This window comes from Chiloscyllium punctatum, chromosome 20 (assembly GCF_047496795.1).
Source record: "Chiloscyllium punctatum isolate Juve2018m chromosome 20, sChiPun1.3, whole genome shotgun sequence".
NCBI classification, from domain to species: domain Eukaryota; kingdom Metazoa; phylum Chordata; class Chondrichthyes; order Orectolobiformes; family Hemiscylliidae; genus Chiloscyllium; species Chiloscyllium punctatum.
The window spans coordinates 45,270,767-45,296,124 of NC_092758.1; the positions used below are offsets into that span (position 1 = coordinate 45,270,767).

The 25,358-nt window shown below is 39.8% G+C and overlaps 1 protein-coding gene across 2 annotated transcripts in view; it reads left to right on the plus strand.

Moving 5' to 3' along the window:
• The window catches only part of LOC140492098 (pro-neuregulin-2, membrane-bound isoform-like), a 690,845-nt gene extending 670,194 nt beyond the window's left edge, over nt 1-20,651 (plus strand). For both annotated transcript variants that reach the window (XM_072590830.1, XM_072590831.1), the window contains 6 exons: nt 246-348; nt 564-687; nt 2,008-2,135; nt 5,703-5,921; nt 11,417-13,814; nt 20,471-20,651. In XM_072590830.1, the coding sequence (XP_072446931.1) occupies nt 246-348; nt 564-687; nt 2,008-2,135; nt 5,703-5,921; nt 11,417-12,065 (1,223 nt within the window). In that variant the 3' untranslated portion in view covers nt 12,066-13,814; nt 20,471-20,651. The remainder of the gene's footprint in view (nt 1-245; nt 349-563; nt 688-2,007; nt 2,136-5,702; nt 5,922-11,416; nt 13,815-20,470) is intronic.
• The last annotated feature ends 4,707 nt before the right edge of the window (nt 20,652-25,358 follow it).

Sequence of the window (25,358 nt, forward strand, 5' to 3'; positions counted from 1 at the left end):
ATGTTGGTGGGGTTGGTGTTAATAGTAATTTTATTTGCTGTGTATTAATTGTAGTTAACTTCTTTTTGTTGCTATTTTGTACACTCAGCTGTTATTGTATTTGCAAATATCTTTGATACAGATGTAATATTAGGAATGCTGTAGGCATTTTATGTGAAACTTGTGACTGCAGTAGCTTAAGTGATGCTTGTGTCTAAGTCTGAAATAGGCATTTAACCCTGTTGTACCTGTGTTTCTGTTTCCAGAAGCTGAGGAACTGTATCAAAAGAGAGTCTTGACCATTACTGGCATTTGTGTTGCTCTTCTTGTCGTTGGAATTGTGTGTGTAGTGGCATATTGTAAAACAAAGTAAGATTTTAAATCTTTCAGTTGCTATAATGTAAAGTTTCTTATGACCATTTAAATTAGCTTGTGGTTTGTTGCAAGTTAAGTTAATTTGATTCTTTATTTTAAAATTGCATACAATTCAATAATTTACATTTTTGAGCGCTAATATGTTGCGGCTTTTTGAAGTTACTCTAAATAACCTGTTTTGAACTTACTCTAGTTATTGTATTCTTTAGAAAACAAAGAAAGAAAATGCACAGCCATTTGAGACAAAACCTTTGTGTAGACCATCAAAACCGAAACCTTGCCAATGGACCCAACCATCCTGGTCCTCTCCCGGAAGATATTCAAATGGTTGATGTATGTGCTTCTATTTTATAAACAGTTGTCCTAAAAGTAGTTTATTAGAAGACATTATTTGGTAATTATTTAATTTATTGTTTCACAATTACTTTGGTTAAAATGCTTTTCATCAAAACACTTCTCAGGGTGCTTGTAACAGCATAGTTGTGAAATGCATTACCACATTTGGTACTGAACCATACTGGGACTCGGTTCATTGCAAATTGGCAACAAATTGAATAGGTAAGGCCACAACAATGTATTGAGTCTACCATTAGGCTAGCATGATAATATTGTATTGATGCAAAGCGATTTTGAATGTGCGTTACCCAACCATGACAATATCAGTCTCAATCTACTCAAGTCAAGTGCTCTGTGATCCACCCTACACCTAAACTTACAGAAACCCATCTCAACAGTGATGTAATATAGCAATAGCAGGTTCAAAGTCACATTTGAGAAAAGGCTTAGGTGGTCCAATGAAGTCGATGAGCCCTGAAAACATTTATTAGTTTTTGAGACTAACAAAGCATTTCAGAATTATGAAAAATTAGCATCTAGGATTTGTGCAAACACAAAAGAATTGTTACACAGTTTCTATTGCTGTTGTAGGGTGTTTCGTCAGACTGAAGTTATTATTTGGTTAAATAAAAATCTGCAATGTGCAGTCAATAGAAAATCAGGCAACTCAGGTCAACAGCTGTAATCACCTTAGAGCTAAATGATAATTTTGAATATCTGATTGTTATGGCCAGTGAAGTAGAAGGCAAGATTACTCGACTTACATGTGTCAATTTATTAACCCAATGGAATCCAATCTCCCTTCTCATCCATATTTTTGTGATTTACCCTTTTGGAATGCCTGATAATTGTGAAGAGTGGATAGGATTCATTCTTGTGATGAAATATTCACAATGTGTTGGACTACATGTAGGCTGTCATGGTGGATTAGGCAAAATGGTTTCCTTCTAAAGTGTATTCCTGTGACTGAATGCTGTGCCAAAATCCTTTGTGTACTTGATTTCTTAAATCTTAACCACCCATAACAGGTTAGACATTCTTCTTTAAAAATTATTAGACTTCTTGGAAATACTTTGAGTTTCAATGAAATACACTAAAAAATCTCCAAGAGGAATTTGAAACATATCAACTTTGTCAAAATCTGTTAAAAATGTTGTTTTGAGTAATTGCCATCATTTGCTTTTCATCATTTCCCATGTGAATATTTACCATAGTTTTCTTACCCAATTAATTGTAAAACTAATTATATCTAATTCTTGATGGATGTGAGCCTTATTACTTGACTCTGAAGTTTCTTTTTCTTTCATCCATGTACAGTACATTTCAAAAAATGTCCCAGCTCCTGAACACGTGAGACGACATGAAACGGAAACTTCATTTTCTGCAAGCCAACCATCGTCCACGTCTCATCACTCTTCCACAGCTACACACACATCCAGCCATAGGTAATTAACCACTAATGACAAGCACTGCTATTTGCACAGAAGATGATAATGCAAACAAAATATTTACTACTTTAATAAAGCTATGGTATGGTTATAGAAATATCAGTGCAAACTTGCTGCGTTGCTCTAACATGCCACTGATCTTATCAACGCAGAGTACAAATATTTAGAGTATGCACTTAGTCTATTTCACTAATTCTATATGTAACATCAAACTCTACAATTAATGCTTTCCAGATTCTTCTCCTCGAGTGAATTATGTGACCATGTCTGATTAAATGACCAAATTTTGATTTAGCCCCAGAGAGATGCTCAAATTTAGTTACAATCCCAATAAGAACCAGTAACTTTGTTGTAAAGTAGACAAAAATCAGAATCCCACTTACTTGCTATGAGAATGAAGTCACACAATTTTACAATTCTAAACAACAGAAGAAATCTTAGCATAAATATACCAATAAGGCAAGCTCAATATTTCTATCTTATACTCTAACATCTGGAATCAACATGATGTAAATATGAATTAACAGGTGCATTTGCACCCAGTAGAATGCAAATCCATTTGCACATTTAATAGTAGAGACAACTAGAAGAAATCTCCTCTGCTAGCTACCCGAATTCTTCTTGATGAACAACTTAGCTCCTCTCTTTAAGGATCTAGCCTCCAGATTTCCTCAACAACAGCTCCTACTCTTGTAGGAGGCCTTATTGGCTCTTCATTGGCCTGAACGCAGTTGTCAGTCAACAGGATTAAAACTTAAAATTCCCCAGTGATTGCTCAAGCAGCTGCTCAATCTCATCACTGAAGACTATGTCCCACTGGATTCGCAAAGTTGTATGCCAGCATCAAATCTTTGGTATGATCCAAGCTTCAAATAGCTCCCTGAGGCCCCATTCCCTCAGCAGCCAGGATTCATGACTGCTCAGAGGCCTCTCTGAGCCCCATTAGAGAGCTAACCACAGCACATCAGCTACACAGAGTTGGCAATCATATGCTGCCAAGCCGACATCAAACTAATCCAAGTAACCACTGCTCACCGTGGGCTGATGTTCACACTTACCCTTGAACAGATCTGTGACCTTTAAATATCTCATGTATACAGTGTTTAAGGGATCAACCCTTGGTACATTCTGTACCTTAAATGTTCCAATATCCAGTCAACCAGAGGTCATTTCCACAGATGCTAGCTGACAGTGGTTCCACACCAAAATACACAGAAAAATCCAAAACTATAGATTCCATAACAACAGCTCTAGCTTTCTCAAAAACAGACATTTTTAAAGCCATGAGGGCAATTGTCCATTGAATGCAATGTCCCTCTACAAAGTGTACATTTTGCCTGTAAATGTACAAAGAGTGAGGATTAAAATGGGGTAATTTAGTTAGTAAAACATTTTATTATCATTCATACCAGTGGTTGTGAAATATAATTGGCATATTCTTGTGACTTCCATCTCTAGGAACTTGCTTTGTGATTCTTACTGTTTCTTTATGCCAACAGTGTTTGTTATTACAAATACAGGTTTCATGCTACTGATTTACAATAGTCCCAATTTTATTTTTCTATTTAAATAATTAAACCTATTTTGGACCTTAACCCATTTTAAGGATGCCAGTAACATTCTACACTATGAACATTCTGCTTGCATATTTAGAGGCTGTCCTCCATCTCTGAAAATGCATTTGTTCTTTCATAATGAGTTACACGTGTTAAATTTCCTACTTGTCTATCAGCCATTGTCAACAGAAGTTATATTTTACAGTAAGTTAACAGATGCTTCCGCTTTTATTCTAACTAAATGGATCATTAGCTGTTGACAACTATCGAATGCAGGTTCATTATAATTGCTGTTAGTTAGTGCCGTTTTTTAATGTTATCAATCCTGCACATTTGAAAGTTATTAATTCCTGTGATTTTGTTAGGTAATTAAATAGGCTGAAAAATAGGGGTGTTCTAACTCATTAAGAGTTTGTCAGACCCATCATTGTAAAACAGTATAGATAAATAGGAGAGTTTGAGAATTGCATACATGCAACAATGCCCAGGCAAGAAATCACATTTTATTCATAGTCTCATAGAATTTTACAGAACAGAAGAAGGTCACTTGACCCATCATGTCCCCACCAGTCAACAAATATCTGTCAGCACTAATCCCATCTTCCAGCTTTGGCTCATAGCCATTTGACATTGATAAATACTTTCTTTTTAAAATGATGACACTAGAAATGTGTTAGCAGGACTTAGTATGTAATTCTTCTTGGCTGTAGCTTAGAATTTAAATTATATGTATGATAAAAAAACTTACATAAATAAGCAAATTAATATGGGAACTGGAAATTGAAATAAAAGCAGAAAAAACTAGAAATAATCAACAGGTCTGGCAATATCTTTGAAGCATAAATCAGTTAATATTTCAGGTCTGTGACCTCTCACCAGAATTTATAAATTCAGTGAATTTGCTTTGTAATTAACTCTTACCATCCTGGGTAAATGTTCATGAGTAAAACAAAGCAAGTGTTCTGACTCAGTTTAAGGTTCAGTTAACAAGGCATTTTTCCCGGATTTATGTATTCTGTAAAAGATGAGACAATTTAGTTGGAGTGCATTTGTGACCAACACTCTGGCAATATTGCATATAAAGTTTAAGTATTTAATTGTCATCCTTTTCATATATCATTATATAAAATGGAATGTGTAATATACACTTGATCTGCTGCCACCCATTTTCCAACTGTGCCATGAAATGATATTGGCAACTAAAATAAGTAGATAATAAAATAAAAGTTCGAGTTTATAGGCCTATTTCTAGATATAGATCACCTCTCAGTTCTAAATGAATTTGTTTTTACTCATATATGGGATGAGAGCATCGCTGGCTAAGCCAACATTTATTGTCCATCCATTATTGTCCAAAGGGTAGTTGGGAGTAAACCATATTGCTGTAGATCTGGAGTGGCATATAGGCCAGATCAGGTAAGGATGGTGGTTTCCTTCCCTAAAGGATATTAGTGAATTAGATGGGTTTCTTCTGATAGTCAACAATGAATTCATGGTCCTCATTGGATCCCAAATTCAAGATTTTTATTGAATTCAAGTTTCACCATCTGCCAAAGCAGGATTTGAATACGCCTTCTCAGATCATTACCTGGGTCTCAGGAATAACAGTCTCGTGATGATACCACTAAGTCTTTGCCTCCCCCATTATTTTGTAGCTATGTCCAATAGTTTGAGCCTTTCCCAGTAGTGGAAACATCTTCCCAACATCCAGCCTGTCAAGAACCACAGACTCCTATGTATTTCATACTGGGCAAACTCAGCAAAGGTATGCCATTGATTTTCAAGGGGTGATGGTTAGGTTCTGTCTTGTCATTTCCTGACACTTGCAACAAGTGTTCAACAATAACAATTCTAATTGCAGTCGTCCTACAAGCCAAAAAGTTAGTTTTACTGAGACAGAAGCATATATTAAAACCTCAATCTCTCCTGTCCCAGGTTCCATTTACTGTATACTCAATTAGTAGTGCCTGTTCATCAAGTCTGATAAATATATGGCTGTTTCCATTAGAAATGGTGACCACACATGGAGCATAGATCGGACTGAGAGCGGAACTTCAGAAATGCATTCTGGAATGATGACATCATCATTAGAAACCAGTAAATGTAACAGTCCCCTGGAACCACGAGGCAGATTAAGTGCAGTCTGTAGTCACCATGATACAAGGCATCCAATCTTCCATTGCAGGGACTCAGTGGATTCTCTCAGAGACTCACCTCATAGTGACAGGTATGAAACAAATCAGATTATTCTTCATTGTTGTGTGCTAAACCTTCTTATTCGTGAGCTGAATTATTCCAAATTATTTTGAAACAATTGCTTGGCAGTTTCCAGCTGTAAAACTGGTGGGAGCCCACTGGATTGGCCACATTCCACAAGATCAGAATACCCTAATTTTCTACCTTACATTTACATGAATGGCTCTGAGCATTCTTTATTGGCATTATAGAGTTCCTTGTATGAGAGTCATAGAGTCAGGGAGATGTACTGAACGAAAACAGAATCTTCGGTCTAACTTGTCCATGCAGATCAGATATCCTAAATTAATGTAGTCCCATTGCTAGCCCTCAGCCCATGTCCCTCTAAACCCTTCCAATTCATATACCCATCCAGATGCCTTTTAAATGTTGTAATTGTACCAGCCTCCACCACTTCTTCCTCTGGCAGCTCATTCCATACACACACCACCCCTTGAGTGAAAAACGTTGTCCCTTAGGTCCCTTTTAAATCTTTCCCCTCTCACCTTAAACCTATGCCCTCTAGTTCTGGACTCCCCCACCCTAGGGAAAAGACCTTGTCCATTTATCCTATCCATATCCTGCAGCTCTCTAAGTGAATGGACTGATATTGGCCCATGCAAATCTTTAGCTGCTGTCAAACAATTTGTGGCATTGACAATTTCCTTCAGTAACCCCATGCTTGGGATGTTTACCTCAAATAAACTTCCTAATCGTGAGTCCTATGTAAGATCCCTAATGGAAATGTTAATGCATGGTTTACTTGTTAAGAACGGGTTTGGGCTTGAATAGTAAGTTCACTTTTCACAATCATTGATGAGAAATGCAATAGCCAAGTGAGGAATAGTGAATCAGCTCTTTTCCTTTCAACCTCCTCAGTTGATCACAACGAAGACTTTTAAATTCTTCTTACCATGCAGCTGTACCTCACTGCTGTTTCAATATAGTTAACTCATTCACTAGAACCAACAAGCAGCTAATTACGAGGTTTTCTTGAATGAAAGGAAGAGCTAATTTATTGCTCACTAACCTCAAGAAAAATAAAGACCGAGCAAACACCCGTATAAATGCAGGTACAAAATTTAATAGTTTACAAAAAGCAACGTAAAATAATTTTCAGTTGAAAATACTTAGTTGGTCTTGAGGTTATGTCTGAACCTTAGATCATAGTTGGTTTGAGATGTCTTAGATCAATGTTAGTGGTAAATATTACAGATATCTTTGAATCCTCAGTGTTCAGATGTTCCCTTCATTTTGGGTTATCTCTGGGAGTTATGTCTTTCTAGCTGCTGAGAGAGATCAAGCTTTTTTCCAGTTACAAATCCATCTCCTCTGTTTCTGCCCAAACCTGCCCCATGAAATATAACTAATTTGTTTATTCCAATATAGAATTCCTTCTTTTCATTTTGAGGAATTGCAGGTTTTTAAAAAAAATATATTCTTCAAGATTGGAACTTCTCTTAAAAAGAAAATCAATTGGGAGATACAGGTCTGACAGAGTTGTTTCAGTCTTGTTTAATCAAAACATATTAATTTCAGTTCTAGATAACAGTAGTAGAGAATTCATTAGTTAGGAGAACAGATAGGCATGTTTGAGGCCATCAGCAAGACTTCAAAATGGTGTATTGCCTCACTGCTGCCAGAGCCCATGATATCACCGAGCAGGTGCAGTACCTTCTTCTGGGGGAAGGTAAACAACTAGAGGTTGTGGTCCATGTTTGTACCAATGACTTTGGTAGGAAGGGGGATGTGGTCCTGCAATGAGAATTTAGAGAACTAGCTAGAAAGTTAGCAAGCAGGACCTCAAATGTAATAATCTCCAGATTACTTCCAATGCATCATTAATTGATTCTCTCATTCAAATTGTTGATATACATTGTGAACAACTAGGTTCCAAGCACTGACCACAGTGGAATCTCACTGGTCATCGACTTCCACTCCAAGAATGATAATTCTTTCCTACTTTCTAATTTCTTATCTGCTAACCAACAACCCAGATATTAAAATCAGAGGATGGAAGTTGAAAATTGACAGCCTATATGTGACTGTAATCATGACAATGATTATCACCAACTGAAAACTCAAAGGGCGAGTGCATTTAGTGAAACAATGGATGACATTTTTATTTGGCCATCGATATGAGACCAGAGGCAGATGAGCTAGCAATTTCCTACCTCCTATTGGTGTTCATACTTGCTGACATGTTCTTGTCTTGAGGTCAATTTGTAATAGCCTGGCCATGGAGGTGGGATGAAGGTGATGTGATGATGGGTAGCCAAGTAAGTTCTTTAATGACTCCATTCTACTCCACTTGCAGTCTCTGCCCCCACTCCCAGCCTCAGCCATATACAGCTCCTAGCTCCCAGCCTTGCCAGGTTTTCACTATCCCCCCAGACCTCCCCCTCACTGAAAATGAACGATCAATCCTCAGCAAAGGCCTTACCTTCATCCCGCTCAACGAATTCAATACGCATCGTGACGTCAAACACTTCTTCTGCTGCATCTGACCCCAATCTTACTTTCTTCATTAGGATCCCTTCGCCCGCCTCCAACACACTCCATCCACCTGGACACCCCATGCTGGTCTGTTACCCAACCTCGACCTCTTCATCTCCAACTGCCACTGAGACATAGACCACCTCAACCTGTCTACCCCCCTCCCCCCACTCCAACCCCCCGCCCTCACAACGCTCAGCCCTCCATTCCCTCTGCTCGAACCCCAAGCTCACCATCAAACCAGCGGACAAAGGGGGGGGGCAGTGGTAGTTTGGCACCACTACAGCACTGAAGCCAGTCGCCAACTCAAAGATGCCTCCTCCTACCACCCTCTCAACAATTACCTCGCCCCCCCCCCCCCCCCCCCCCCCATCACCAAACCATCTCCCAGATCATACTCATCATCTCAGGGATCTCCCACCCAGAGCGTCCAACCTCATTGTTCAGGAACCCCACACCGCCTGATTCTACCTCCTTCCCAAATTCCATAATCTTGACTACCCCGGCTGACTCATCATCTCAGCCTGCTCCTGCCCCACCAAATTCATCTCCACCTACCTCGAAATTGTCATATTCCCCCCTTTGTCCCCATATACATTCAGAACACCACCCATGCCCTCCATCTCCTCCAAGACTTCCATTTCCCTGGCCCCCCAACACCTCATCTTCACCATGGACATCCAGTGCCTCTACACCTCCATTCACCATGACCAGACCCTCCAAGCCTTCCATTTCTTCCTCTTACAGTGTCCCCACCAGTACCCTTCCACTGACACTCTTATTCGTTTGGCAGAACCAGTCCTTACCCTCAACAATTTGTCCTTCAAATCCTCCCACTTCCTCCAAACGAAGGAGAACACCCCTATGGGCCGCAGCTATGCCTGTCTCTTTGTTCGCTATGTAGAACAGTCCATCTTCCATAGTTACACCGGCACCACTCCCCACCTCTTCCTCCGCTACATTGATGACTGCATCGGCACCACCTCGTGCTCCTTGAACAGTTCATCAACTTCACAATACATTCCAGCCTGACCTTAAATTCACCTGGACCACCTCTGATACCTTCCTTCCCCTTCCTGGATCTCTCCATCTCCATCAATGATGACTGACTCAACACTGACATTTTTTTACAAACCCACCAACTCCCACAGCTACCTGGATTGCACCTCCTTCCACCCTACCTCCTGCAAAAATGCTATCCCTATTCCCAATTCCTCCGCCTCCAACACATCTGCTCCCAGGAGGACCAATTCCACACAGAACACAGCAGATGGCCTCCTTCTTTAAAGACCATAATTTCCCCTCCCACATGATTGAAGATGCCCTCCAACGTATCTCATCCATGTCCTGCGCCTCTGCCCTCGAACCTCTAACTGCAACAAGGACAGAACCCTCCAGTCCTCACCTTCCACCCCACCAGCCTCCGCATAAATCACATCATCCACTGACATTTCCACCAACTCGAAATGGACCCCACCACCAGGGATATATGTCCTGCCCCATCCCTATCCGCTGTCAGCAAAGACCGTTCCCTCTGTGACTACCTGGTCGGGTCCACACCCCTCAACATCCCACCATCTCCTCCTGACACCTTCCCCTGCCACCGCAAGAATTGCAAAACCTGTCCCCACACCACCCCCCTCACGTCTGTGCAATGCCCCAAAGGAGCCTTCCACATCCATCAAAGTTTCACCTACACTTCCACACATGCCATTTATTGAATCTGTTACTCCTGATGCGGTCTCCCCTTCTCTCAGAGCACTTCAGAGAACATCTCCAGGACACCACACAATCAACCCCACCGCCCCGTGGCCGAACAATTCAATTCCCCCTCCCACTCCGCCAAGGACGTACAGGTCCTGGACCTCGTCCATCGCCACTCCCTCACCACCCAATGCCTGGAAAAAGAATGCCTTATCTTCTGCCTGAGGATGTCATCAATGTGGAATTCACTAGTTTTCTCATTTCCCCTCCCCCCATCTTACCCCAGTTCCAAACATCCAGCTTTGCACTGTCCTCATGACCTGTCCCCTGTCAATCTTCTTTCTCACCTATCTGTTCCACCCTCCTCTCCAATCTATCACCTTCACCCCCACCTCCATCCACCTATTGCACTCTCAGATATCTTCCCCCCCCTCTCCCCCCCAGCCTCACCCCCACCTCTCCCATTTATCTTTCCACCCCTGAGGCTCCCAGCCTCAGTCCTGATGAAGGGCTAGTTCCCGAATCATCAATTTTCCTGCTCCTCTATGCAGCCTGGCCTGCTGTGCTTTTCCAGCACCAATCTAATCTTAATCCCATCCTTAATGATCCTAACAAGCCAGATATGCAGAAACCAACTGGAATTTCCAAGGTAACTGTGGGAGTTCCTGAAGGGTGATGAATGGACGTGACATCCAACTGCAGTTCTGGGCAGATGGAGTGGGAGTTGGCAGTCCATCTGTTATTTTCTTAACATACCCCTTGTTGGCATGATGATATGCTAGCCATAGGTGTAAGCATAAGCTGTCCTGTGGAGGGTTTCCACTTGTTCATAATGTCAGCCTGGAAGGTGTCCCTATTTACGTTATGTCCTTGAAAGGTGCTCCCTCTGTCTGATATTGGAAGTTCCCATATCTGACAGTGGGACTGTTACTGCCACTGCAGCTACATGATGGTAGGTCAATGCAGACTCAGTCACCTGGCCTCCACATTCAATTCTGTGGGTCTGCCGGAGGCCATTTAATTGGCTGGCCCCTCAACAATTATGTCTTGTGACCTGCATATCCCATCGCATGTGGTTTCATCAATGCAAGAATTAGCATCTGCAAATAAACATTCATCACATAAACCAGCATGAGGGTACAAGGAATAATTAATAGAGAGAACATTTGAAAAGATAGTCATAGAAATGAAATACATCCTGCATACTGATGATTTAAAAGGATCTATTTGCACCTGTTTGAACTATCTTGCACTCTACCAAGTCTTGATGCTGTTGATTTTCTTTAGGTATGTGTCTGCTCTCACAACACCAGCTCGGTTATCGCCTGTTGACTTGCATTACTCTCTCCCTTCATATGCACCTGTTTTTGAGATGTCTCCACGTGGATCTACCCATGTAACGACATTGCCTCCAGCAGCGGTTGGATATACAGTGGAAGATGAACAGCCTTTGTTGAGAAGATACCACAAGTACCAACAAGATAACCAGAGACACGACCCCTACAAGCAGCGCCACAGCTATCTTCATGACAGCTTTGGAAGTCTGCCCCCTAGTCCGATGAGAGTGGCAGAGGATGATGAGTACGAGACAACACAAGAGTACATCCCAGCACTAGATAGACCAAAGAAAACGGCAAACAGCAGTAGAAGATGGAGGAAAACAAAACCAAATGGTCACATTTCACACAGATCTGAATGCGATTGTGACTCAAACTCAGAAAGTTGCTGCTCTGACACTGATTCTGATGGTGAGAAAGCAGGAGAGCATACACCTTTCTTAAGCACTCAGAACCCTGCAGCAGCAAACACAGAAACAGCGTCAGTATTCCGGTCTTCTGATAGTAGGACTCACTCATCCAATAGGCACAATGTACGAGAGGACTTACACACCCGAGTAACACGTGTAAAATCAAATCAAGACTCGATCCCTGTGTAAATGCCATAGATCTGCAACTGTAAAAATATTTTATTTTATATAATTATCAAATATTCTAAAATTAAATTAAACATTTTATTTTCATTTTAGCAAAGTTGTCTTACAGCTAACAGGAAAGTCTTTTATAGGAAAACATGTATTTATATGTAAAATATGATTTACAGTTAAAGATGATGGTGTGTCAGATTTTCACATCATAAATAGGATAATATTGTGGTGCCTTTTGCTGTATGCTGATACCAGATTTCCTGCTGATGTTTCAGTTTTTTTAGTGTTTCTATCTTGGACTCGTTATATTATACATTTTCAATTTTTTATTTTATTATTATCATGGACTTTCTTACATTTGGACAGTTATATTTCTTTGAATTCTGGACATGGACATCTGTATCTGATATTATTTATTGATGTACTGGTTCCTGCAACATCAAGTGACATCTTGGCTGAACTCTATTTTGTTTGATTGGGAGGACAAAATATAGTTATATTTATTTTTCTGCCCTCCAACAGATTAATAAATATTTCTTACTTTAAACCAGAAGAATACAACAGTGAAGATTAGATTAATATTTGCAGCCCATCTCAACCTAGGAATTTACCAGAATAAGATCCCTTGGCAGCAGATTGGCAGCATGTTATCTGAGTCTACTGACAACCGCCAACATAAAAATTGAAAGGTCAGTGCAAACCAGACGTGACATTTAGACGTCACTAAAGAGTCTGCAACATTTGCAGTTATTTGGGTTTTCTTTATCAGTAATCTCAACTATTTTCACTAGAAAAAGTACAAAAGCACCATTTGACAAAAACATAAGACCACTTTCATTTTAATGTTATTTCCAAATATATTTTGAAAATGGTCAGATTGGAAACTGGAAATTAATAAGCAACAACTTTGTGGTAATTTGTTTTTGATGGGATTTTTGCAACATGATTTTGCATGTCTTAACCATTCCAAATGGACTGATGCATGGAAAGCTAGGAATGAAAGATTTAACATGTTTTTAATGAACTGCATAACTTTTCATCTCTTGTCCTTTTTAGTGCAGGTTTATTATGGGTTCTGCAAATCTTTTATTGGTACATTTCAATTGTTTGCCATGCAGGGCTGTGAAATATGGAATTAGCATTATCCATTTTGAAATAAACCTATATTCTTTACTTTCAATGAACCCCAATGCTTGGTGTAAAACATTGCATGCCAAACAGTACAGACCATAAATCTATAACATGCGACTGAGGAAACAGTGCCCGCAATTTAATGATTAACTGTTTTCTCAAATTCCCACAATGTTTTCATCTTCAGCAAAATTGTGACCAGGCCCAGCAGCCAGCTGTGAAGATTCCATTTATATTGCTCCTTCTACAACTGATTTGCTTCAGAAATGATAAAGCGTAAGGCATAAATTTGTTGCATCAGTTCTTTTCTTTAAAGAGGAAGGTACAGTGTGTGACTTTTAAATACTTTATTTAAAGTTAATTGTTGCCTTTAGTTCTTCAAAAGACTGTGATCATCTGCATTAAAAAAATGAGCATGAATTTGTGCACTCCAGTGATTCTATGTTTATTGGCACTGAAGCATTTCTGGCAAGACATTTTACACTGCTGGATCTCTATCTTCAAGATCTGTGAATCCAAGTCTGTAGGCTGGTTGTTTTCATAAAACATATGACATACATTTAGCAAAAAAAAACACTGGAAACCAGGACACATTTCATCTTAATGGGGGAGAACTGGAAAAAAGAGAGGGTGAGTAAAATATTTTGCAGAAGGTGAATGTCACATTGTTTTTAATTTTAAAAGAACCAATTATTTAAGGAGAAATCTGCATCACTTCAATCAGTGATGATTGCAGGTTCATTATACCTTTAACTTTTATTTTAACTTTAACCTTTCTAGAAGTCATGTGAAGTGGTATTTTACAACATAACATGTTGTTTACCAAGTAATAATTTTGTTGATAAGTGTTCCAATCTTAACGTTAATATACCTCTGATTCTCTGGAGATTTGTGCTATTGCTTGGTCTATTAAACCAGCCTTCCTATTGTGAATCAGAGTTTAAAGCATTTAATTGTTCTACACTTACTTCATTATTTATTTATTAAAGTGCCCAAACTGATGCTTTACCATAGGGTTAATTAGTAAAATTAGGCCCTAATTTTAGATACCACGGACAATGGTGAGATAAAAATTGCAAAGAGTTACTTACTGACTGCTACGATTTTCATGTTGGTCTCAATTTAAGCATCAATTTTCTTTCTGGAAACAAGCAGAAGTCTGCAATGTTGTTAGAATGCCAATGCTATTTTGCCAGTTGCTAGTATGGCACCAGCCCAGTGTAAAATCTGCCCAAAGGGTGGGAAGCTATTAAAGCAAGGCATTTAATTTAATCCTTGCCTTAATAGTTTCCCTTGCAAGCAGGAACAAATGTTAATTTATTTAACACTTATGTGGCCACAGTGTAGACCTTTATTGCACCCACTGGTCCCTGTTAGAAATTTCCAACCCAATCATCAAAGCAGTTCAGGCCTTGCCAACAATGTTGGATGGATACTATAATTGTTCAGTGCATTGCTACCCAGTATCCTTCAAAGACCAAAATCTGGGCCACAGTCCTAGGACTAATGTGTAGTTATCTGATACAATGAAAGCAAGATAATTTGTTTTTTTAAAATTCCATATATCATTTAAATGCTGCTAAGATGATGCAACCAATCAAAGGTATAACTTACAATTTTTTTACACAATTTGCTTCAATACTCCAATGATTTCCTTGCTTTCTGATTGAAAAATGTCAAACCAATTTAAACACAATGCAATTTAAATGGCAAACCTCTTTTCATCTGGATGATTGAAGATGCCTTGTATGGAAAACACTGTGGATCATAACATTGAGGCTGTTCTTCACTTTGAAATGCATTTATTTTGTAATTCTGTATTTAGAATTCATCAGTTACATTCGTGCAAACTAGATTGTATTTTCTAGTGGTCCTAAGTACAACTGTGTATTTTCATACTACTGTTAATTGTATATCTAAATGCCAAGCTACTAGGTCTTTATATTGTCAAAATTTAAGGAAATTAACTTGCAACATGCACTTCTTTTCTGAAATAAGTTTGCTGATATTTTGGTTCCCCCCCCCCCCTCCACTGTTTTTAGTTCTTTTATTAACTGGCTTTTTCATTTGGAGCCATCTTGATGTTTATTTTGAAATAATCCAATATGATTCTTACACATTAATCTGTGATATATAGCAGGATCTTATTTTGTCTTGAATTCATATGTTGTGTTTTCTTTTTTAGTTTTTCTGTTTTTTCAATATCTCCTCCACCCCCACCATTGCATATTTTATCCCCTGGCATGAAAAGTGTTCAGTAATAGAGATGTGTGTGAAAGTAAATTTTGATCCCCATTTGTCTCAAGCCCTTCTGCCCATAATTATTTCCAGTGGGAATTCACAAGTATTTATGCCTGCTTTGAGTGGGCGATCACAAAGTAAATGGTTCTTGTGTTCCTTAATTATGAGCTTCAATTCAAACCATTATAAAGAGCACTGCATTAAGTTGTGTTTTAATCTTCAAAGCTGCATTAGATACTTATCAGTTGTTGCTCTACATTGAGATTCTGCATTGCCATTTCATGATTTGTTTTGGTCGTAATTCATTATCCCCCTCCAATAACAGCTTTCAGTTCTATAGCATTAGTCAGAAAAAATATTCTTTAATATTTTAGTTCTAATCAGACAATTTAATCTTTGCTTCACTGAGTTAGTCATTAATATGGATATTATGGAGGATCCAATTGCTATTCATTTACAAGAATAAAAAAAAAACTTATTGGGCAAATCGTGACACTAAAAAAATGATTAGAAATGAATTTCAGCAAAGGTTTGCAAAACCTTCTCACTCAAGAATTTCACACTTGAAGTGACAGTTTAGCAGCTATCTCATACATAAGAGGATTTATTGGGCTTTTCTACAAGTGCCACAGCCAAATACTTGTCATATCTGACTGTCACCTCAGAATAAGATAGTGCCCCATCATTTTGTGAGTGATCAGGTCCCAGTCAGACAACTACTGCTAAGATGATTTGACTAAACCATATTCTGTAATGTTTATAATTAAACAAACATTTATATACACTGTTATAGTATAATAAGTAATTGCACATGAAAGCTGCTATTGTCATGAGAAAATGTGGCTGGTTGAAAGCGGACAGAGTACAAAAAGATTGGTTACCGTAGCTGTGGCTGTAGAGTTTTTAAGATTCCTTGTCTATATAACTTCTCCTCAAGCATAACAAGGAGAGACAATTGTGACTGTTTTACTCTGTTGTGTAGGGCTTTTTCGAGTGCAATTTTTTTTGTTTTATATTATAAACGTACATCCTTTATCTATTGAAGTTCAATCATTCTCAAATGTTTTTGACTGAGGACCCCTCTTGAATGGATTGAGAGTTAAGGACACTTCATTTCAATTATAGTACTACATTATACTCATAAGATGCAAGTGCTGCATACAAGGATTGTTTTAATCATGTTTTTCAGGAAAAAAAAGTTTTTTATTTACAGATTACAGTGATCTTATTACCTCCCACTATGAGATTGACAGCCCACTTTGCACTGCAAATGTGGCAACTGCAGTCTACTCCTGTCAACTAGCTTGTACTCTGGCTCCCACCTTGTCCACTATTTGTACTCAGGAAGCCCCTGTGAACCCATTGGAATGACTCTTGGATCCTCACTTAGAGAGCTTTGGGTGCAGTTCTATAAAAAATAAAATGGTCTTCAAGGTTAAAGTCACTCGAGTAAATAAATTTGCAGCTCTGTATACTGCTGTTTCATGTATCCAACAATATATCTCAGTTACAAATTTCACATCTGTAATATTGTCTGGAGTCGAAGATCACTTTTCTATGATGAATAAGAATATTAATTATATAGCACCTTCAACATAGCTTAACAATACTTCAAAGTATTTCACAAGAACACAACCAAGCAAAACTTGATAGTGAGAAAAGGAAGGAAAAAAAAGAACATACTTGGTCAAAATATTAGTTTTTATGGCTAATTTTAAAGTAGGAGAAAGAGTCCAAGAGGTTTAGGAAGGATAATTCCAGATTGCAGGGCCTACATGGCTGATGATACTACTGCCAATGGAAAGACAGTAGTGGGGATACACAGAGGAAACCTAACCAAAGTTGGAGAAACATTAGGATTGAATTTTTCTAGCCATTTAGAGAGAGCCTGAGAGGTGGGAGGGCTGACAATAGGGCAGGGAAAGGCAGTGAGGAGGGATTTGGAATCATAACCATTGCATATATTGCCTGTGATGGGGACATCAGATGCAACAGCCCTCATGCAGCTAATTCAGCCAGTTAAGGGTCTTATGACAAGCTACTGCACTCTCCTGCTGACATTTGTCTGTATCAGGAGGGCCTTTAGATGGGGAGACCATCAGATAACCTCTGATTGCTTCCCAACCAATTGCAAGAGGAAACTTGAGGAGAGCACATTGATGGCCACTCCTGTTCACCAACACTCTTTAGGGAAATTAATCTGCTGTCCATTCCTGCTCTGATCTACATGTGACGCCAGATCCTCTGCAATGCATTTAATTCTCACTTTGCTGCCCTCTGAAATGCCTAGCAAGCCACTCAATTGTATCAAATCACTAGAAAGCTGAAGAAAAGGGATCTGACAAACTACTCAGGAACAACTGAGAAACTGGAAATTAAAATGCCAAAACCAGCCCCTTTGATCCTGTAAAGTTGTCCTGGCTAATATCTCTGGGCTAGTGCCAAACTAGTCACGCAACAGACTGACATGTTCATAGAGCCATACCGTACAATGTCCTTGTTAATGCTATCATCATCCCTAGTTATATCCTGTCCCACTACATGGACAGGCTCCAGAGATTGTAGCACAATGGTAAATATTTGAGAGGGAATTGTTATGGGAGGCCTCGACTTTAATGACAGATCTTAAGAAGCTTTAGTGTATCAGTCAAACATGGTCAAGAAAATATCCCGCTGATTATTGCCCACTCCCCCCTTAGCCCTACCAGTCCATCAACGGCTTAAGAATAAATATTTCTCCATGTTGTACACCACTTGAATGATGCATTGGGAATGGCAAGGGCAGAGAATGTACTCTAACTGCCGGTTCAAGTATCCCTCACCAAGAGGGACTCAGCAGCCCTACTGCTCACTAAGCTGGTTGAGTCCAAAAGGACATAGCTGTAGGAAGTGATGAGGGAATAAGCCAGATGTAAGAACTGACTTGACCCATTTCTCACCAAATGAGAAGATCCCACCTTCACATTGAGGACACTCTGTACTATATTGTGTGCCAATACAACTGTGCTGCATGCAATAGATTTTAAACAGATCTAGCAACTCAAAACTGGGCATCCATGAGGCACGGTGGGCCATTGGCAGTTCAGAATTGTAATCAAACACTGTGTAAACGTCGACCAGACATATCCCCACTCTGCCATCACCATCAATTTGGGAGACCAAAACTTGTTCAGTGAAGAATGAAGGAGGGCAAGCAAAGTGAAGCAGCAGGCAAGACCTAAAGATAAGGTGCCAATATGGCAAAGCTGCAGCACAGGAGTACTTTAATGCCAAAGAACAGAGGAAGCATGTCGTAGACAGGCTGAGCGATCAGCCAACTGATCAGCTTTAAGCTCTGCAGTTGTACCTAATTCAGTAATGAATGGTCATGGACAATCAAACAGCAGGAGGTGGACACTCCACTAATACCCCCATCCTCAATGATTGGAGACCCCAGTGCAAAAGGCACAGCTGAAGCATTTTCATCACTTTACAGCTGGAAAGTCCCCAACATCACAACCAACGTCATTCACTCCACATGAAGAAACAGCTAAAGCTGCTGTATGCTACAACTCCTATGGGCCCTGACAATGTTCCAGCAATAATACTAAAACCTGTGCACCAAGACTAGCTATTTCAGAACATTGGCATCCACCTGGCAAAGCAGAATATCTCCACAGTATTTCCACAAAATCAGAATAGACTCGTTTCAACCTATTACAGCCCTACCAACTTACTGTCGATCATTGGCAAAGTGATAGAAGTAATCATCAAATGTGCTATTAAACAGCCCTTGCACAGCAATACACTACTTACTGATACTCAGTATAAAGTTATGTTATGTCTATTGAGCTCCTTAACTCATTATATCCCTGGTCCAAGTAGGGACTAAATGCTAAATCTGGAGAATAGCTGAGAGGCCGTGAACTGTTCTTGATATCAAGTGTTTAACCATGTGTGGCATCAAGGAGTCTTAGACAATCTGGAGTCAATGCATATAAGGGGAAAACATTTCATGAGCTGAAGTCACACCTCGTGCAAAAGAGGATGGTTGTGGCTGTTGGAGATCAGTCATCTCAGTTTCAGGATGTCATTGTAGGAGTTTCTTGGCATTGTGTCCTTGGCCCAGTCACCTTCAGCTGCTGGTTGGGACATCAGATGCAACAGCCCTAATGCAGCTAATTCAGCCAGTTAAGGGTCTTATGACAAGCTATTGCACTCTCCTGGTGACACTTGGCTATGTCAGGAGGGCCTCTAGATGGGGAGTCCATCAGATAAACTCTGATGGCTTCCCAACTAATTGCAAGAGGAAACTTGAGGAGAGCACATTGATGGCCACTCCTGTTCACCAACATTCTTTAGGGAAATTAATCTGCTTTCCATTCCTGCTCTGATCTACATGTGACTCCAGATCCTCTGCAATGCATTTAATTCTCATTTTGTTGCCCTCTGAAATTCCTAGCAAGCCACTCAATTGTATCAAGCCACTAGAAAGCTGAAGAAAATGAGCTCCCCTTCATCATAAGTTCAGAAGTGGGATGCTCAGCCATGATTGTATAATTTTCAGCACCACCCCACAGTTGGTGAAGCAGCCCATGTCAGTCACAGCAAGGTATGGACAACAGTCACGTTTGGCTGAAAAATTGTAAAATGGTAATGTGTGCCATACAAATATCAGACAATGGTCATCACAATTAAAATAGATTCTAACCATCTCCCCTTGATGTCCAATAACAATATCACCACTGAATCTCCCACTTTCAGTGCAGTGGGGCTTTCCATTCTCCAAAAACTGAACTGGACCACTCAGCTAAATATAGTGTCTACAAGTGCAGGTCAGAGTCTACAAATTCTGTGGTAAGTAACTCACCTTCTATCTTCCCAAAGCCTTTCCACAACCTATAAGGCACAGGCCGGGAAGGTCATGGAAAACTCTTCACTTGTCTGGATGAATGCAGCTCCAACAACACTCCAGAAAGTGAATACCCACAAGACAAAGCAACCCACTCTAGTATCTGAAGAAGGATCACCTGAACTGAAACACTAACTCTGATTTCTCTCCACAGATGCTGTCCCTGACCTGCTGAGCTTTTCCACCAATTTCTATTATTATTTCTGACTTGCAGCATCCACAGTTCTTTTGGTTTCCACTTCATTAGGATCCCTCAACCAACTCCAACATTCATTACTTCACCATCGATGCATAGTGGCAACAATCCTGTTTGACAACACCTTCCAAACTTGTAATCTCTACTATCGAGAAGAACAAAGGCATCAAGAACTCTGGTATAATTGCTGCCTGCAGTTGTAAGAACTGTGTATGTTTTATCTTGTTTTGTTTTTGAAAACAGTGGACTGAAATTGGAAAAAGCTATTTTAAGACCAAAGGGTAGCTGGATGTTTTGAAAGCAAGTAAAATTGACACCTATGCTAAGCATTATGTAAACAATTGCTTGGACAAGCCATAACTGAGGTTTGAGCCACAGACAATTTGGAGTCGAGGGTGTGTAAAAATGTCACGCTTATTGACCACAAGGAACTGATTGATCTATGGATTAGTGGCTAGTTATTGATGAAGGAGATCTTTTGCCTACAGACACTGTATGATTGTTTCTGATGTAACTGAACAGCTTGGAGCTGGAAACAAGTTAGAGAGGACAAAATGTTCAGTTTTTCCCCACTCAGGGGTGGTTTCCCTGTTCCCTTCAGACAAAATTAACTTTAACTCTTAAAACAAACCGATTGCCTTTCCTGCAACAGTCATTGTAGGTTTTTACTTTTAACTGATAAATCAGGGACATTTAATAAGTGAACTAGCTACCTTATGTCTCTTACGAAGCAGTGGAAGTTTCTGGAGAAAAATAACTGAACCAATAAGGTGGCTAACAGAATAATGAGGATCATCTCAACAACAGAAACTGGGAACAAAGATTACTGAACTGCTTTTCCAGTTTTGCCCCACTGCCCAATAACCTGTTGTTGTTAGTGGTTCTATAAGGAGGAGTTTATGAAGGGGTTAGATTTTAAATTAGCAGTGTTTTATTCCGATGGTTTATACCTGTCTACCTGTAGCCAGGTTCTAATTACTTGTAATAAAAAGTGGATTTTTGTTCAGCACAGGAATCTGATCTATGATTTCTATCAATCTAGTTTGAAAAACAGGTAAATTGGGGAACTTTGCATACTTGATAAAATATTGAAATTTTGTAATGTCTCTGGAAATAGTGGGGCTCGATTTCCAATGCACTACCCCTGAGAGTTGAGACAAAGCTCCCCCTTCAAGTGACTCACCATTCTGTCTTAGAACAATATTACAATTCCTTCAATATCATTGGGTCAAAACCCTGGCACTCCGAACAGCACTCTGATGTCCCTACACCATAGGGAATTGTCTCAGAATGCTAATTACCATTACTTTCTCCTACATAGTTAAAGTTAGAAAATAAATGCTAGCTCAACCAGTGATGTCCGCAAAAAGAAGAAAACTGAAGAATATGATCATATTTAGATGGTAGTTGGAGTATTTTAAAAGTAATTAGATTAGATTCCCTACAGTGTGGAAACAGGCCTTTTGGCCCAACTAGGCCACACCGACCCTCCGAAGAGTAACCCGCCCAGACCCATTTCCCTAATGCACCCAACACTATGGGCAATTTAGCATAGCCAATTCACCTGACCAGCACATATTTGGTCTGTGGGAGGAAACCAGAGCACCCGGAGGAAACCCATGCAGACACAGGGAGAATGTGCAAACTCCACACAGACAGTTGCCCGAGGCTGGAATTGAACCAGGGGCCCTGGTGTTGTGAGGCATCAGTGCTAAACACTGAGCCACCATGCCGCCCTCAATAGAGTGGTGTTTCTGATGGACTGCCCTGCATGGCTACCTATAAAGGTTAAAGTGTGGAATTTTAGCAAGCTGGGGTAGAGCAGTAGCATTCATATGAAGCATCTTTGCTTCATAGTAATAGATCTGTTACAATGGGTGATAGAAAGGATTAGGACAATATTGACATTAAAGGAGAGATTACAGGACATTGTTCATGAGCAAATGGTTTATTAAACATGTAGTTGTTGTATTCATAAATGGATGGCAGCAGCAAGTAAGAAAGGCAAGAATCATGGTGCAGAAGCCAATACATAAAGATTTGTTGATCTCTTTCTCTCTTCAACTGCAAATTCTGAAAATCAAAACTTTATTCTTTAAAAACAAAATTCTTTGAAATTAATCCGGTAAACACTGCCAGAAGCTAAACACTTCAATCAACAATTTTGAGAGGGTATACAGCAATTTTATTTGAAGGAACAGATGGATTGCAATACCTTATTGAAATAGTCATAGCAAGTCAATCAAATCAAGTGACAATTAGGAATTAGGAGAAAGTGAGGACTGCAGATGCTGGAGATCAGAGCTTAAAAATGTGTTGCTGGAAAAACGCAGCAGATCAGGCAGCATCAAAGGAGCAGGAGAATCGATGTTTCAGACATGAGCCCTTCTTCAGGAATGAGGATGGTGTACCAAGCAGGCTAAGATAAAAGGTAGGGAGGAGGGGCACTGGGAATACGATAAGTGGAAGGAGGTTAGGGTGAGGGTGATAGGCTGGAGAGGGGGTGGGGGCGGAGAGGTCGGGAAGAAGGTTGCAGGTCAAGAAGGCAGTGCTGAGTCTGAGGGTTGGGACTGAGAAAAGGTGGGAGGAGGGGAAATGAGAAATCTGGAAAAATCTGCATTCATCCCTTATGGTTGGAGGGTTCCTAGGTGGAAGATGAGGCACTCTTCCTCCAGGCTGAACACTTTAACTCCCCCCCCAACTCCGCCAATGACATGCAGGTCCTTGGCCCCCTCCATGGCCAGACCATGGCAACATGACACCTGAAGATCTTGTGTGAAGATTCTGAGGGATAAAAGAAAGAATCCCTGGAAAATCCTTGAGCCCAGTCACGAAGTAGCAACAGTTTGTAGGCAAAAACACTGGTTTAGAATATTTTGACAAGTAAGAAGGAAAATCCCAAGGTCTCACTCAGGTCTGTTGGGCACAAAAGCCTGAAGTGATAGCTCCAGTGGTGATCGTGCCAGTACCTCAATTACCTGATAGTGCAGAAAGTGTACAACAAGGCCAGAGGCAGGAGTTCTGGATGTGACAGCTATGGGATGGGAGTTTCAGACTTATACATGATGGTGCAGCACATTCAGGTCAGTTCATTTTCATATGTTTTAAGGTTCAATAACTGACAATGTTCTGCTAAGACAAAAAGTGGAACAATGCATTCATTAAGAAATTTGGTGCTACATCAAGGGATATTTAATCAGCATCCCAGTGTTTGGGAGAACCAGCAGACTAGATTGGATTTATATCAATTGGAAGAATATTACAGATATAGAGCTTTGAAGAATGAATTATTTTGAATAGTCATCTGAGGGCTGGGAAGTTATTAAATCTTCAATCCATTGAGGGTTTAATGTCAAAACAGGCAATTCAATTTGCTACACAAGCAAATATTATAGATTCCCTAGTGTGGAAACAGGCTATTTGGCCCAATAAGTCTACATCAACCCTCCGAAGAATATCCCATCCAAACCCATCCCCCTACCTTATTATTTTACATTTCCCCTAACCTCCACATCCCTGAACACTATGCGCAATTTAGCATGACTAATTCACCTAAACTGCACATGTTTGGACTGTGGAAGAAAAGCAGAACACCTAGATAAAAGACACAGGAGAGAATGTGCAAACTCCACACAGACAGTCACCTGAGGTCCCTGGCACCATGAGGCAGCAGCACTAACCAGTAAGCCACTGATACCTGGCCTCAATATTGGCCAGTACTATGAAGAAACACTGGGGATGCTTCTGACAGGGTCAGATGGATATGCCCCAAGTTATATCATTGCCAAATTCTTGAAGAATAGGAATCAATGTCATTGACCATATTTAATTGGACAAGACGTGTTCCAAACAGAATCACAAGTGCAATCGCACATGCAACAAATACCCAGCAGAGGGAGAACAGCAAAAGAAAGAGTTCTCAAACAAAATCAGAGAGTGATGGAAAAGTCAGTAGATCTTGCAGTATGGAGAGGGAGAAATAGAGTTAACATTTCAAATCCAATAATTCTTCAAGTGTCTTTAAACTCAAAACCTTAGCTCGATTTCTGTCTCCAATAGGTAAAGTTGATCGCTATAAATGTGGCCATTTGGGATACCTGGGGAAATATTGTACATCAATAGCACCTTCATCAGCTCAAAAGAAATGAAGAAGCCCTGGAAAAGTAATATTTCCAGAGCAATGAAAATCATGCAAGGAATTAGTTCAACAAATTAAAGATACAAAAAAAGAGGTGAAGACAACATTCATAATTGAAGTAAAAGAAAGTCAAACAGACTCTGGACCATCAATGTGAGGGTACAGAATTTAACCTCAGCATAGAACCAATTGTTTCAATACTGGCAGACAGCTTGACATGGTTGAAGTCTGTAAGAGTCAGATCAGGACATAAAAACCACTAAAGTCTAGATCTTTAAGTGAATGGCCAAATCATCCTGCATCTTAGCCACAGAGGATGACATGTCAGGGAAATATTATATATACCAAGGAATCAGAATACCTCATTGTTAAACAAGAATGTATCTATTCTTCTGGGTCTCATAGAGCTACTCAAATGTTTAGACAAACTGAAGCAGGAGTATCATATTACTCAGCAAGAAGATGCTAAATCCATCTGCTTGTGTACTCCCAGGAAAATTCAGCTTACTTTGATAGGAAAAGTAGAACTTTAGTTTCACAGCATGATTGAATGCAGGGCTGTATTGCCAGTTTCAGAACTACTCAATGGAGTTCAAGTCTGGTAACTCTTGCCAAGATAAATGGAAATCTAAAATGGCGTATGAATCTCACTCAGTTAAACTAAAGAATTGAAGGAAAATCCATCTCATTTTGTTTATTGATGATAAC